This window comes from Sapajus apella, unplaced genomic scaffold (genome assembly GCF_009761245.1).
Source record: "Sapajus apella isolate SASKATOON/1434 unplaced genomic scaffold, GSC_monkey_1.0 scaffold67, whole genome shotgun sequence".
Taxonomy (NCBI): domain Eukaryota; kingdom Metazoa; phylum Chordata; class Mammalia; order Primates; family Cebidae; genus Sapajus; species Sapajus apella.
In genome coordinates, this window is record NW_022437007.1 from 10,631,527 (window position 1) to 10,647,011 (window position 15,485).

The 15,485-nt window shown below is 44.7% G+C and overlaps 1 protein-coding gene across 1 annotated transcript in view; it reads left to right on the forward strand.

The window, feature by feature from the left end:
• Window positions 1-1,325: 1,325 nt before the first annotated feature.
• Window positions 1,326-15,485, forward strand: part of DCHS2 (dachsous cadherin-related 2) — a 272,685-nt gene continuing 258,525 nt past the window's right edge. The window contains exon 1 of the mRNA XM_032248619.1: window positions 1,326-3,795. Within this exon, the coding sequence (XP_032104510.1) occupies window positions 1,762-3,795 (2,034 nt within the window). The 5' untranslated portion in view covers window positions 1,326-1,761. The remainder of the gene's footprint in view (window positions 3,796-15,485) is intronic.

The following is a 15,485-nucleotide window of genomic DNA, read 5'->3' on the forward strand; positions in this document are numbered from 1 at the left end:
TTTATTTTAATAATGTCTCCATTTATGGCAACATATCTGCTACAAAGTCAATTATTTTATTGTTATTTGGTCAGAGGTAGTGTGGCTGTGGATTAGCAATTATATATAACTCCATTGCACATTAAAAAGGCATTTTATTGTTGCTGCAAGAAACCACTATGCAGGGCTTTTGGTCCTCCCTAAAGGAGAAAAACAGTATCTAGGAAATTAATTCTTCCCTCTGGCCCAAATGCAAAATTGCAGAAACCATTTGCTAAATATGGCCAGCCATTCTTAAGAGCCCAGAGAGTCTTTTCTCAGGCATATTTCATTAGAGGACATTTATCAGTTTCTATCGATTATTAGGGATAATTGAACGGAAATCTGCGACTATGGCTATTTATTGGCATTTGCGTTCGGCTCAGACAGAAGCTAGTTTTGAAAGTGGTAATCGTAGAGTGATCTTCCTTGCAAACTTCCTTGCTTAGGGGCGGTGGTGGAGCGCTGAGGGGTTGAGGGGGCGTCGGCCACCGGGGCTTTCTGCTCATAAATCAGCATCATCAAACACCCTGGAAGTGTTATGATGGCGCTGAATTTAGATAAAGGGTTCTCAAGGCGGATATATTGTCTTCATTCCTGGTGGCAGAGGGTAGTGACAAGAGGCTCACACGTCGCTGAGTAGTAGCGCGGCACAATAAAGTGTTGTTTGCACCATGTGTGCCACAGATTTCTCGGGTTTTCTGGAAGGTTTTTCCAAGTTCCGCCTTCTCCCCTTCGCAGCCATCCTGGCCCCAGCTGTGCAACGGCCTTTGACTCCATCTGTCCTTCCGCTGAGGACGGGAGTCCCTCTCGCCAAATGGAGAACACAAGTTTGGCACCCCAAAGTGATGATAACCCCCACCTTCTCGGCTCAGCCCAAGCCAAGCGTCAGGCCTGCTAAGGGACGGTCAAGGGGATGGAGGGCGAAGCCGAAGAGAGGCTGCTCCCGTTACCCATCACTACTGGACACGCCAAGCTCGTGCAGACGCCCCGCCTGCGCGTCCCCCAGCCGCCCCGCGGTGCAAGTCTCCCAGGGCTTTTGCATTTGCTCTTCTTCCGCCCTGCGGCAGAGCAGCGGCTCTCAGGTTGGAGTTTGCCCTCGCGTGCGCCGCGTCACACGGTGGGGAGGGGAAGAGAGGCGGCGGAGGCTGGGCCGGAGCCGGAGTCGCGCGGTCCCCGGCGCGGGGAGACGCCACGGGGAGCGACCGCCCCGCCCCCGGAGCAGCAGACACCACCGCAGCCCTCCTTCCCTCGCTCCCTCCCTCCCTCCACCCCGCGCCCTGACTCCCGGCCTCCCCGCCCTTCTCCATCCCCTCCTCCGGCCGGATCCCCATCCTCTCCTTGTGAGTGCGCCCTTCAAATAATCTCCTCCTTTCTGGCAAAAGAAATAATGCACCTGACTTTACTAGGGGGAAACAACCAGCCGAGTAGAACAAGGAACAGATGTAAAAGGAATAAAAGGAGAGAGAAAAAGAGATGAGACACTTTTAAAGAAATCCAGGAGCTGAAGAGGTGGCTGCCGCGACAGAGGCAGCTAGAGCTTCCCTGTCTGCGTGAGCTGCAGACAGAGGACGCTTTCACCAGTTGCAGATGTAACCTCGGGAACTCCTGGGTCCCTCGGTTTGTTTGCCAAACAAAGTCTTTTCTTCTTTGGCTCAGACACTGAAGAGGCTCCTGGATTTTTCTGCGATCCTGCCACAAGCTGGCAGTTACCGGAGTGCACTCCCAGGAGCTGGTGGAGAAATGAGCCCTTGTGGGCGGAAGATGGGCGAAGGGCGTCAGCAGCCAGGGGCTCCCGTCGGGAAGCCCCTTCTGCTCCCGGGGAGGAGAGAGACACCCCGCGGACGGCCAGGCAGCAGCGGCACCAGGACTCAGCGCTCCCTGCTCGGGCTCTTGGTACACATGTGGCTGTGGGCGGCCTCGGGCTCGTCTGCCCAGTTGTTCAACCTCACCCTTTCCGTGGATGAAGGGCTTCCCCCGGACACGCTGGTCGGTGACATCCGTGCGGGGCTGCCTGCCGCGCAGCAGGAGGGGAGCGGCTTCTTTCTGTCGGAGGACTCGGATGACTCCCCGCTGCTGGACGACTTCCACGTGCATCCGGACACCGGCATTATCCGCACTGCGCGGCGCCTGGACCGTGAGCGGCGGGACCGCTACAGCTTCGTGGCCGCCACGCTGCTGGGCGCTGTGGTGCAGGTGGAGATCCGCGTCAACGACGTGAATGACCACTCGCCCCGCTTTCCCCTCGACTCCCTGCAGCTCGACGTCTCCGAGCTCAGCCCGCCGGGGACCGCCTTCCGCCTGCCAGGTGCCCAGGATCCCGACGCCGGGCTGTTCAGCACTCAGGGATACACTCTGGTGCTACCGTCCGATCTGCCCGAGGACCCTGCAGGCCCGTTCTTCGAGTTGCGCTACGGGGCTCCGGGGCCACTACCGTCACCGCTTTTGCCAGGCTCCTCGTCGCCGCTGGAGCCACTAGACCTGGTGCTGCTGCGGCGCCTGGACCGAGAGGAGGCGGCGGCGCACTGGCTGCAGATCGACGCATGGGACGGCGGCCGCCCGCGGCGCACAGGCAGCCTGCGCGTGGAGCTGCGCGTGCTGGATGAGAACGACAACCCGCCGGTCTTTGAGCAGGAAGAGTACCGCGCCGCGGTGCGCGAGGACGCCCCGCCGGGCACCGAGGTCTGCCGGGTGCGCGCCACCGACCGCGACCTGGGGCCCAATGGCTTCGTGCGCTACAGCGTCCGCGCCCGGCAAGTGCCCGGGGCGGGGAGCGGCGGCGGGGCCCTGGGCGACGCGGCCTACTTCGCCGTAGAGGAGCTGAGCGGCGTGGTACGAGTGCGGAGACCTCTGGACCGCGAGGCACAGGCCTGGCACCAGCTGGTGGTGGAGGCCCGCGATGGAGGCGCCGAGCCTGAGGTTGCCACGGTGCGCGTCTCCATCGCAGTGCTGGACGTGAATGACAACCGGCCAGCCATTCACGTGCTCTTCCTCACAGAGGAAGGCGTTGCCCGCGTCTCTGAAGGCGCCCGACCCGGCGACTACGTGGCTCGCTTCTCGGTGTCCGATGCGGACGGTGACTGGGAGGAGGAAGACGAGACCGCGGGGGAGCTTGGTGTGGGTCTTGGAGACGCGAGTATCTCTCTGTCCTTGGAAGGCGGAGAGGGAGCCTTCGCGTTGCGGCCCGGCGGCCCCCCAGGGGTATTTTTCCTTTGCGTCGAGGGGCCCCTGGACAGAGAGAGCCGCGATCTGTTCGAGTTACGACTGGTGGCCACCGATGCGGGGTCCCCGCCGCTGAGCACTGAGAAGACGCTGCTACTCCGGGTCGCCGACCTCAACGACCAACCACCTCTCTTCAGCCAACAGCATTACAAGGCCTCAGTGTCCGAGGCCGCAGCCCCTGGCACTGTAGTCCTGTGGGTCAGCGCCTCCGACGCCGACGAGGCAGGCACTGAGCACGCCTGGCTGCGCTACACGCTAGTCCAACTCTCGGCTCCCTGCAATCCAGAGGCTTTGCCCACTGCAGAGTGTGGACCATCTTTCACCATTGATCCCGAAAGCGGTGCCATCAGCACCATCCGGACTCTAGACCGAGAGGTCCAGGAGGCGGTGGAGCTGAGAGTGGTGGCCCAGGACCTTGGAGAGCCCTCGCTCTCTGCCACCAGCTTGGTGAGCATCACCGTGGATGATGTGAATGACAACGAGCCCATCTTCTGGAGGCAGGTGTACAATGCCACACTTGCAGAGCATGCTCCGGTTGGACACTGCTTTCTGCAGGTGAGTGCATCAGGCCTGTAGGCCAACCTGAAGGCTTGGGAAGGGATGTAGAGGGTTGTGAGTAGGCCTAGGAAATTGTGATGTGGATAATATTCCGGCTCTCAAATACAACACTGGCTGCAGTTCCCTCTCTACAGTGAGATGAATGTATGCCCTCTAGTCACCTTTTTTTGCCAGGGTCTTGACTGCATGATCTCTAATGTCCTTTCAACTTGACTTTTAGATCTTGATTTATATTATGGAAGCTGATTTATTTCATGCTGGATGTGTGTACCTAAACAGGTTCAGGAACCACCCACTCTAAATCAGACCTCTTCCAATTGACAATGTCTCATATATCATATATATATAGACAGGGTCTCACTCTGTCATCCAGGCTGGAGTGCAGTGGCGCAATCTTGGCTCACTGCAACCTCCGTCTCCCTGGCTCAAGCAATTCTCCTGCCTGGCACCACACCTGGCTAATTTTTGTATTTTTTAAGTAGAGATGGTATTTCACTATGTTTGCCAGGCTGGTCTCGAACCCCTTACCTCAGGTGATCCACCCACCTCGGCCTCCCAAAGTTCTGGGATTACAGGCATGAGCCATCACGCCCAGCAATGTCTCGTATTTTTTAAGCAGCTGTATGAGGCAACCTAGGGAATAAGGTAGCTCATAAGTCAGTTTTTCAAATGACCAAAATGTGTGTCTTTAAACACTGACAGTTTTGAGTTACCATTTCCAGAGGCTTCTTCCACATTTTCCTACCTTCCTTCAAAGCTTACAAAGGTTGGATGAAGACCGAAGTCATCTTTATTAGTATCAGTTGTGAGCTGAGCGCCTTCCTTGATGCTTTCAGGGCTCTGAGGGGCAGTGGGGCTCAATTATCTTTATAAAGTGGGGCACTGTACCCTGCTTTTTGATTTGGGCATGTTGCCTTTTATAGTTTTCCCGATCTCTCCGTCGCTATCAGAATGGCATGTTTTGCCCCTTTCCAGGCCATTCCTTTTTGTGCTTTCAATTTCCTATTTGTTTCTTTTTTATTTTTTTATTTGAGGGAGGGTCTTGCTTTGTGGACCATGATGGAGTACAGTGGCACAATCCTGGCTCATGGAAGCCTGGACCTCCCAGGGTAAGGTTATTCTCCCACCTCAGTCTCCCAAGTAACTGTGAGCACAGGCACATGCCAACATGACTGGCTAATTTTTAAATAATTTGTAGGGATGAGGTCTTGCTGTGTTGCCCAAGCTGGTCTCAAACTCCTGGGCTCAACTCCGCCTCAGCCTCCCAAAGTGCTGAGATTATAGGCATAAGCCACTGTGCCTGGCCAATTTCCTATTTGATGGGAGATAATCAAATTTCCAAGATTGATTTATTTACTCTGAAATAACTTGAGTAAAGAAATCCAGCCTGAAGAGCTTACCAGGGAAAGAAGCTCAAAAGCTTTATTTTGCTCTCAGCCTAGGTTGTTTTAAGGCGTTTGCTGCCTACTCTCTTGTTCTCAGGGAGTTGAGGCTTTAGCTTTGCAAATTATGTCTGACATAATAACTTTTAGGTAAGTGAGTTGCTACTGCAAAGTAACAATGGGTTTTGTGACTGCTTCCACCATTTAAATCTTTTGGGTATATGGGTGGTAATAATCTCCATCCCTTTCTCTAGAGTGATTGACAACTCTGAGTTGCTAGATCGTTAAAAAGTGGCTTGATATGAATGAATGCTTGCTGATGAAACAGACAAATCCACAAATAGTAGTGACTAACATTGTCAAAGTATATTTCTCTCTCAAGCAGACTCTGGTGTGATGCAGTTTGGCTGTTTCTCCTTTGTCTGAGAAAGTCAGGCCTGGGAGTGACATACAACTTCCACCAATGTGGCATCAGCCCGAGCTCAGCCATGCAGCCTCATATGTACTACAGAGGAGGCTGTGCCCGGGTACACCAGTGTTCACTGATAGTTTCTTCCATGGAGTTCTAAAAGTGAAAGCCATAATAGGTGAGAGGTTGGACTGGATGATTTCCAAGACTCCTTTTACCTGGAACACCCTGAAGATCTTGGTATGAACAGTACAACTTGGCTCCATTGGAAGGAAAATAAGCAGGGTGGATTAATTATGACTCTTCTGATTACAGCCTGCCTTTAGAGTTGTTTCTAACACTGTGAGAAGATTTTTCTATGAGGTGTGAGTTTATCCCATTGTTACGACTCCGTATGTGGTAGATCCATTATGGTGAGCTGAGCTTGGCTAACACGTAGGGCTGCACCTCCAACAATTGCAAGAAACCTTTCCAGGTTGCCAAGTGTTGCTGCAGACAGCATTCAATTGTGCTGACTAGAGTTTCTGGAAATTCCAGCGATGTAGCCCCTCAAGATTTGCAAAAGCCTCTTAGTCACTGGGCTCTCTGGTGGCCTCTCCAAGGCAGTTTCATGAACTTTTTGTGTTCCACAAGCCCCGCAGCTGATGTACTCCCTAATTTCCAGATGAGCTTCTCAGAAGCATCTTCTTTCTTTCTGTTCTCTCAGTCTTTCTTTATGCCACTTTGCAAAAACTAACTCCCCATCTTGCCTTTGAAACTTATGACCCCTCCTTCGTTCCAGGGCTTTACTTAATGACATCACATACATTCCTTGTAACTGTAATTTCTTTCTGTTGCTATCTACAAGTTTTCCTCCTTTATCTCTTTTATCTGCTCAAGTTGCCTTTGTTAAAACCAAACCAAATGAAAATCAGGAAAAACAAAATCTTTCCTAGATTTCCTGTAAGAGGATACCATGTCATCTGATAACAACAACAACAAACCCTTGAACTTCAAGTTGTCTTAGTGGTTACTCCACATCCCCAGTGCTTGGGAGCTTTCCACTCTAGTTGCTGCTCCTGCTGCCACCATGGTGCCAGCCACCCTCCCCACTCTGAGTGCTGGCTGAACTCTTATATTCTCGTGCCCAGACTAAACCTTTCAAAAGACTTTAAGTGTGAGGCAGAACTGAAAGAATTAACACAGAGGACAAGAACCCTTAGCAAACTGAGATAGGTAACCTCTAGCTGCAAAAGGTTTTGACCGCATTGTAGGCACTTGTCTGGACTTCTTAATAACTGAGTTCCTGCCTGTCTCAGGTGGAGAGCCTCTTCTTAACAATCCACCTCTCAGGAGTTCCTTTCAATCTCTTGCTGCCTTCTTGGTCAAGGCAGAGAGGGAATTCTACTCTGCAGACACTCAGAGATTTTCCTCCAGTTCTCATGTTTGGTCTGAAGGATTCCATTTTCACTCAGATAACTGTCAAAAAGATTAACTTCAACCTCGAGACTAGATCTCCATCCTCCAACACAATGTCTGACGATGTGCGCTGCATTCACAGCTTTTATCTTATAACCAGATCTTAGTTTGTACAGTATAACTCCAGCATTGAGACCTGCATTACATGTAATAACATGAAGAGTAGTCTTTCATACTCCCTCAAATACAAGCACTATATTCATTCATTAATTCATTTATTTATCCAAACAACAACATTTATTGAAATAAATAACACTGATTGAATTCAACAACATCCAACCAACAAAAAATTATTGAGTGTCTATTACATGCTAGGAACTGTTCTTGGTGCTGGGGATAGTGATGAGCAAAATGGGCAAGGTGCTTGCTAGCAGGGCTTACCGTGCTATGTTCTCCATCTCCTTCCCTTCTCTGTCAGTCCTTGTGAATGAATGACATGTGCCCGGCTCCCACTTGCTGATCACCCCTACTCCATGTGTTCTGACTTTCTCCCATCACTGTACTCAATTCTGCCTCTCAAGAGGCATGTGTCTGTTTCTTTCAAATCCAATAGGCTTTTCTTAGTCATAACCTCCCTCATGCTGTCTGAATCATTTTGGACTGTTGCCCGCTTCCTCTTTCTTGCATGCATCTTTTTCACTGCCCATTGTCTCCTTACATTCTCTTTCTGCCTCTCTTGCTCATTCCTCTTTTTCCTTGTTTGTCTTGTGCCACCTCACACTCAACGTGCTAGAGGCATTTCCAAAGGCTCTGTTTTCCCCTCACGCCTTGCCTTTCTATTCTCTCTTCCTGTGTATTCCCAGAAGTTCATTTTAAAAAAGTCTCCACGGTCAACCTCCCTTATAAGCTTCCGGTTAGCACTTTCTCTTCCTGGTATGTGTCTTTACCTGGATTTTGGCACCGCTAATCTAACACTTTTCAAATTGAACTAATTTCCCTTTTACTATGTTTTTTTTTTCATTCTATAGAGTGCCTTGGGGTCTTTTATTCAGTTTCTCAGTTATCATTCTTTGGAATCTTCTATTGAGACAGTATGGAATGAGAGGGCATTGGACTTGGAGTCAGAAAACCTTGGCTCCAATTCTGACTCTGCTATTTGCTATCTTGATTAACTTCTCTAGCCCTAGTTCCTCATCAATCGCATGTTATAATTCTGTTTAACACCACATGAATCTAAGGATTGGAGATAACTGTTGTTTCATGGTAGAAAGTAGTACGTAGGGCTTTATAGGTTTGGAAAATTTTCTTTATCCAGTAGATCAGGGGATTCTCTGTTATATACATTTTGATTAACAGTGGATGCATTCCACTGTAGCTGCACATTTTGTGTGTATGTACAAATGTGTAATGCATTTCTACTTATGATCATCTTCAAAAGGGAATCACTTAGGATGGACTTCAGAAACTTGTGATCAGCAAGATTTCCCTTCTCTGAGGATTGAAATCTTACTAAATTAATTTCATTAACAACTAAACTCCAGGCATCTATTAATGGTTCCCTCACCTTTTAAATTATAAATTCAAAGTGAGCAACTGTGAAAGTAATTTATACTTTCATAGCACATTAGGGAAATTTTGCTAAATCATTTTTACAAATGCCAGGTTATTTGAATCTTAATGAATTAAAATCTTCATTTAGTTAAAATCTATGCATTGTAGTGAAAGTAGATAAGGTAAATATAATCAGAAATACGAATTATTGAAAACCTGTTGAATCTAAGGGGATAGGAGGAATTGGAATAATCACAGTGTGTCTGGTTCCTGTAGTGATGTAATAGGAGTGGTTTTGGAGACATGGGAGATGCCTCCCATGAAGGACTTACAGTGTTTGTGCAAGGAGTTTGGCTTTTATTATTATGGAAATACGTGGGAGACATGGGAGGTTTATGAATAGAGATTCACATGTGAAAAGTAATGTTTCAGAAAGATTCATCTTAAATTAGTAGAAAGAGTAGAAAGAAGCCAGGAGAGAAACCAGGTAGAGAGCCCTGAATCTCTTATAATAACACATAGCCAGCTACCTGGGCCTGAATTAGAGGGATAGTAGGGAAGTGTAAAAGGAAAGATGGCCTTGGAAGCATCACAAAGGAATAATTGGTACAACTTGTATAGATGTGAGTGAGAAAGTGTGGAATGATTAAAAAATGACACCATGTTTTCTGTCTGGATTAGTGGGAAGAATAGGAAAAGCTGGAGGCAAGAGTTTTGGGGGAGAGATGCTGGCTTTCTTGAGTGTTTGATTTGAGTGTGAATTAATGGCCAGTAGTCTAGGAAAGTACATCTTGAAGGCGATTTAGAGCTTCAGAACTACCGTACAGGAGAGAGTGTAAGGTTGGAGACGTAAACTTGGAAGTTACTCATGTGGAGGTGGTACTGAAAGCTGTGAAAGTGACAGTGAGGAAAATGAGAGAAGAGTCAATAGCTATGGATGCTGGCTGGGAAGAGGGTCTTGCCACTCATATAATGTTGGGGGGCAGGTCTCTGTGATGATGTTGCTGTGTGCTTGTTCTGAGCCCCAAGGACCACAACCCAGAGAGATGGTCGGCATCTTACTCCATTTTCTGAGCTCCTCAGCAGGGCTTCTGAGACATTCAGCCTTGTGTGCCACAGTCCCAGGCATTAAGACATACACTATTTGGATCTGCCTGTTTCTCTCCCCTCCTGTTCCTGTTTCCTGTGGACCACCTGGCCAGTCCCCATGTTCAGTGAGGACATTGACAGCCTGTTTTAGTCATTGCTGTCCCCATTGTATCTCCTGCCATCCAGGCAATGTGGTCTCACATTTCTTCAGTTGACCCAAGTTTGAGGTCCTTACCGTCACTTCCTCTCCAGGAACCCTGTCCTACACCCGTCTCCTGTAATCTGGAATCACTTAGAACATCTCCACCTCTTCTGTCTCAGCTCAGTCTCTGATCACAGCCTGCCAGCCTTTCAGCTTTCTTGGCCTTTGATTTGGTTTGCATTTATTTTTTAATCTAAATTTTACTAGACCCCTTACTCTTCCTTCTCTCTTCTTGCATATCACCCCCCTCCTTCCTTTAGTTCCTTCTCTGTTCTGTTCTAATTCTCTATGCAGCAAATTAACCTTTTCTCTTCCCTACTTGTACACGTATCACCAACAGTAGGTCTCTCCAACTATATCTCTCCCCTCCCACCCACTCCCTGAAACTCTCAGACTATAGAGGACTGCTGGAGTAATTCCAAGTGATAATAGAGTCTACTTAGAGAAGAATTTAAGTATGGTACTGTAGTATCAGCTAGGCCCTCAACTTTGTTGAGTAATTTTTTTGTATTCACCTAAGCATCTCTCCCACAACCTCATTCGCTTTAAGCATCATAGCCTGCTGCCTTTACTCTTTACAGGTAATTATGCTTCCTACTCAATAGGGACTAATAGTTGAAAACTTGCTTGTGTTTTTGCCTGCCTCCATCAGACGTTTTTGTAAATGCACTAACCAATCCCTAGGAACTAGGTGATTCTTCTTTGTCCAAATCAAACTCACCCATCCGTATGCCGCCATTCATCTATCCATCCATCCAACCATCCTCTCTTCCATCTTCTCTGACACTGATTTTCAATCACTCAATTTCTCCTTTATCTTTTACCTCTACCTCTACATTTGCTTCTTCTCTTAGCATATAATATTCCTCTCTCATAGTCTGTAATATCTAAAAACTAAGTATGTGAGGGTCTTTTTTGCTCACTTCTTTTCTCAATGCCCTGTGGAAGTTGATATCTGCTGCCTGTTGGCCCATCTTTTTTTCCCAGGTCTTTCCTATTCAGAGTTCTGGAAACCTGTGCTGCTCTCTTTTTCAATGTCTGATATCTCTTGATGATGGGCCCAGTACTCTGCTTTAGTTCTTGAGCAAAAGTGGCCTTCTTTCTCATCTGTTAGTGTCAAAAAGTTGTGAAAAAAATGTAGCTGCTAAAGTGTAAGAAATGACATGTGGAATTTATTTTTGCTCATTTCTTAATATTATACATTGTAATTGATAGAAGCCATTAACTAATGTCTTTCATATGAGAAGAAATGGTCGAATCAATCAAGATAGAATATTCTATTGAATAAACAAAAATATCCTCATCTTGATTATTGCTTAAATCATCTTGCTGTTCTCACTTTTTACTGGATGGTTTTGGGGCATACTAACCCTACCATGTTTGTGCAGTTAGACACTGTGTCTTCCTCTCTCAATAATTCTGTTTTGAATTTCCTTTTAAAAAGCCCAGGCTGTTAACTTCATTTCAGGCTTTACCACTTTCCCATAAACATGCAGATCTCAGAGAGTCCATGATGAAGTGTGTGAAAGCTCTTTAATAGAGAGGATGGAAGAGGTTTGCTTGTTGTCATTATTTCCAGGTGTCCTTCATTTGAACAGAAGAGTAATCTTGTGGATAAAAGCTTGCACTGCAGAGTTAGACAGACCTGAGTTTAAATTTCAGCTCACAGCTTGACCTCAAGTAAGTTCCTAAACCTCAGTTTGTCATCCATAAAATAGGGATGATAATGGGATTTACCTGGTAAGGTTATTGTGGAGATTAAATGAGAGGATGCATATTATCCAGGGCACAGAGCACTGCCCGACACATGGTAAACTCCCAGGAAAGTTCATCATTATGTGTAGTTTTACTTGAGTTTGATTAAACTATAGAGCTAAGAGAGTGTGAGAAAAAGAAATGTCAGGCTGGGCATGGTGGCTCATGTCTGTAATCCCAGCACTTCAGGAGGCTGAGGTCGACTGATTGCTTGAGCTGAGGAGTTTGAGACCAGCCTGGGCAACATGCCAAAACCCCGTCTCTACAAAAAAATACAAAAATTAGCCAGGTCTGGTGGGGTGCACCTGTAGTCCCAGCTACTTGGGAGGCTGACATGGGAGGATCAATTGAGCCTGGGAGTTCTAGGCTACAGTGAGGAGCCATGATTGTACCACTGCACCCAGCCTAGGTGACAGAGCAAGACCCTGTCTTCAATAAAATAAAAGTTAGCTCTTTCTTTTAAAAATTCCTATGGCTAGTCATGTTAAATGGCTAGAGATATGACCTCAATAGATACTCTAGGAAAGCCATTGTCCTAATTAACATCCAGGACTTCCATCCGAAATTCAGTCATCTTCCTACCTTGGATAGCTAAAGAGGACCCTTGCGAGCCTTGAGGATATCTTGGCCTTTTTGGCTTAAAGATTAGGATAGCTTGAGTAGCCTATTCTCTGGCACTCTCCACAGTTCATCCCTGGTCATGCTTGCGTATTCCATGGATTTCATTAACCTGGGTGCTTCTCTGGCCTCCCAAAGTTTAGGGTATTTCCTAAGAAAGGGGCATACTTAGTCTTTTAGCTCTAATTTCCCGAGAAATAAATGACTCAGTGAAAGAGAAAAATGTTAACTTCCTAGTATTATGGCTGACTTGTGTCTTCTTCATTTTTTAAAAAATTGATTATCCTGTGAGCCCCTTCTTCTTATTCAGAGGTTGAAGTGGGATGGAGATAAAAAGAAGATGCTTTGAATTTCTCTTTAATTTGAGTAAGGAGGAGCAGTGTCATCAGCAGTGTCCTTCAACAAACACTTGTTAATACCTACTACTTTGAGCATGGAGCTAATTATAAAGTCATTGAATGATTTTGAATAATTTCATTTATTGTATGAAATTTACTAACAAAAAGGGACAACAGTTAAAGCTTATTTGTAAACCACTTTTAAGAAAGCTGAAAAACACAAATCTTTCCTAAAAAGCTCTTTCACATATTGAAGGAAACTTATTATTAAACTAATTGTTAACATATTATTATAATTAGAATATTAAGCCACATGGTAGCTCATGCCTATAATCTCAGCACTTTGAGAGGCCTGTGTTGGGGGAGTGCTCGAGGCCAGGAGTTTGAGGCCAGCCTGGGCAACATGGCAAAACTCTATCTCTATTTCAAGAAAATAAATTTAAAAAATAATATTAATGTAAAACTTTTTTCAGTTGAATTTATTTGTATCATGTATTAGATATATTCATAGCCCTTCATGCAATCAAGTAAATTGTTTATGCAAGCCTTATAGAAATTAAAATCTATATTTTCATTTTAAATGTTTGTAGTAATTTGTAATTTTTCAATACTTGCTTTGATGACACTGTTGATTTATTTCACACTAAATTCTCAGATTAGAAAATGCCATCTGCTTGATACTTTTGAAAAATGTATTATGGCAAAAGGCAGGGAAGACCTGTAGGAGAGCTTCACTTTCATGAGAATAGCAAAGAGGGAAGAACAAAACAGAACTTGGCAATTTTTGATTGGCTTCATTACTGATGACAATTAACCTAAAAATTCTGTTTAATAGGACAGACTGTCCTCCAACTTCCGAAGCTCTTTTGTTCAGATTATTTTGAAATTTCCTTTGTTCTTCATTTAAATTAACTATGTAGAATTAGCCATTGTTATGGGTATGATTTCAAGAGATTAAATATTATTTTTAGCCTTACCATATATGGTCTTAAATACGATTTGATTTTTAATAATTGCTTAGTTAGAAACTCCTCATGCTGTATGTTCATCTTTATTTCTACGTTTGGAAACACAGAGGAAGTTAATGTTTATTTAGAGATTGACTTGTCTGGTCCTAAGAATATCTATTATACAAGAACCAAGTTATGAAGTAAAGAGCAATGTAAGCTTATGCACTGTTTACTCTCCTTTGAAGTATAGATTATTTTAAGTATGAATGGTTAAAAATAATACAAAGGCTGTTCTGTTATATTGCGTATAAACAAGAACACAATATTTCAGTGCTGGCAGATATATTTCCTGGACTCATCTTACAAGAATTTTTATATGGCATTTTTCTTGTGTAGAATCTAATTGTCATGCTTATGTCTGTTTCACTTCCACTGCCTCTATCAGCTTCCAGCATAAAGAAGAGAGGTGACAGGAAGGGCAATTTATAAATTAATGTTTGATGGTACTAGAGGTAATTTGCTTGCTGGCATTAAACATATAGATTCTATGCATATCACAGCATACACTTAATACCACAAAATGAATTTAATAAATTTACCTTGAGTCTTGAATCTTAGTAGATTTTAAAAGAAAGATTTTTTGGGGGGGACACAGTAGTATTCAGATTTGCCATTTATATGGAAGGGTACAACTGTGCTCTAATCTAAATTCATACTATCTTAAGGCTACCTTATCATTATTTCTCTAAATGTGTTTCAACATCTGAAGCACAGTCACCACATTTGTCTGTTACTTGTGTAGAAAGCTTTTTTTTAAAATGTTAAACCATGACGCACAGAAAGCTTATTCCATGTGCAATTAGGAATATTTCTAGAAGGTGCTTTTTCTTCATTTTAAAATGTTTTTTTCTGCCACATTCTTTCTTTTCTCTCTTTCTGAGATGTCGGATACACATATGTTAGACCTTTAGATCTGTGGCCTTGAGGATCTGTTCATTTTTCTTTTCAATAATTTTCTTTTCTATTCTTCAGATCAGATGGTTTGTATTATTTTCAAATTCATTGTCATGTTCTTCATCACCATCCTGCTCCTAAGCCCTTCAAACACATTTTTAATTTATATTTTTTACTTGTAGAATTTTCATTTTATTCAGTATTATAGTTTGTTTCTTTGCTGATATTAACTATCTTTTCATTCATTACGAGAGTGTCTTCCTTTACCTCATGTAACTGTAATAGCGGCTGTAAAATTTTTATCTGTGAATCCTAGCATCTGTGTCATCTGTGATTGGCTTCTTTCATTGCTTTCTGTTCTGTAAATGTATCATATTTCTCTAGTTATTCAGATATTGAATATTTTGCATCGTATTCTGGACAGTGTGTATGTGATATTGTGGAGACTGTAGATTCTTCTGAGTGTTACGTTCTTCTAAATAATGTTGATTTTTTTTTTAGCAGGTAATTAACTTAATTGGACTCAAACTGCAGACTCTGACTCTCAGGCACCTGGGCAAGTCCCTTTTCAGCTCTGTTTTTTCTTAACTGGACTGTTTTCAGTCCATATCCCATACATGTGGAGCTCAGAGGTCAGTCAAAAATTTGGGTATAGTTTATATACAGAATTTCAAGTGTGCCCGGATTTCCCCTCTCTAAGATTTCCTTTTCTCTCTCTAATGGCTATGATTGCCCAGAACCCTATGCTAAGATCCTGGCATCCAGAAGACTGTGTGTTTCTAGTGACTCTAGCCACCCTGTATGGTGCCTTGACTGCTACCCACCCTCAGCTTCACAGCCTAAATAAATAAACCTCAAAAATGGGAAACCCGCTCCATATTGGTTCATTCTTCCATTTTGGACCCCTTGTAAAAATCTGAGTGCTTTTATTTACCCCCTAGAAGGTTCAGTATTTTCAGTTTTGTTTTATTTAAAGTTCACAGTTGTTACATGCAGGAGGTTTTAGTAGGCATATACTCAGCTATACCAGAAGCAGAACTT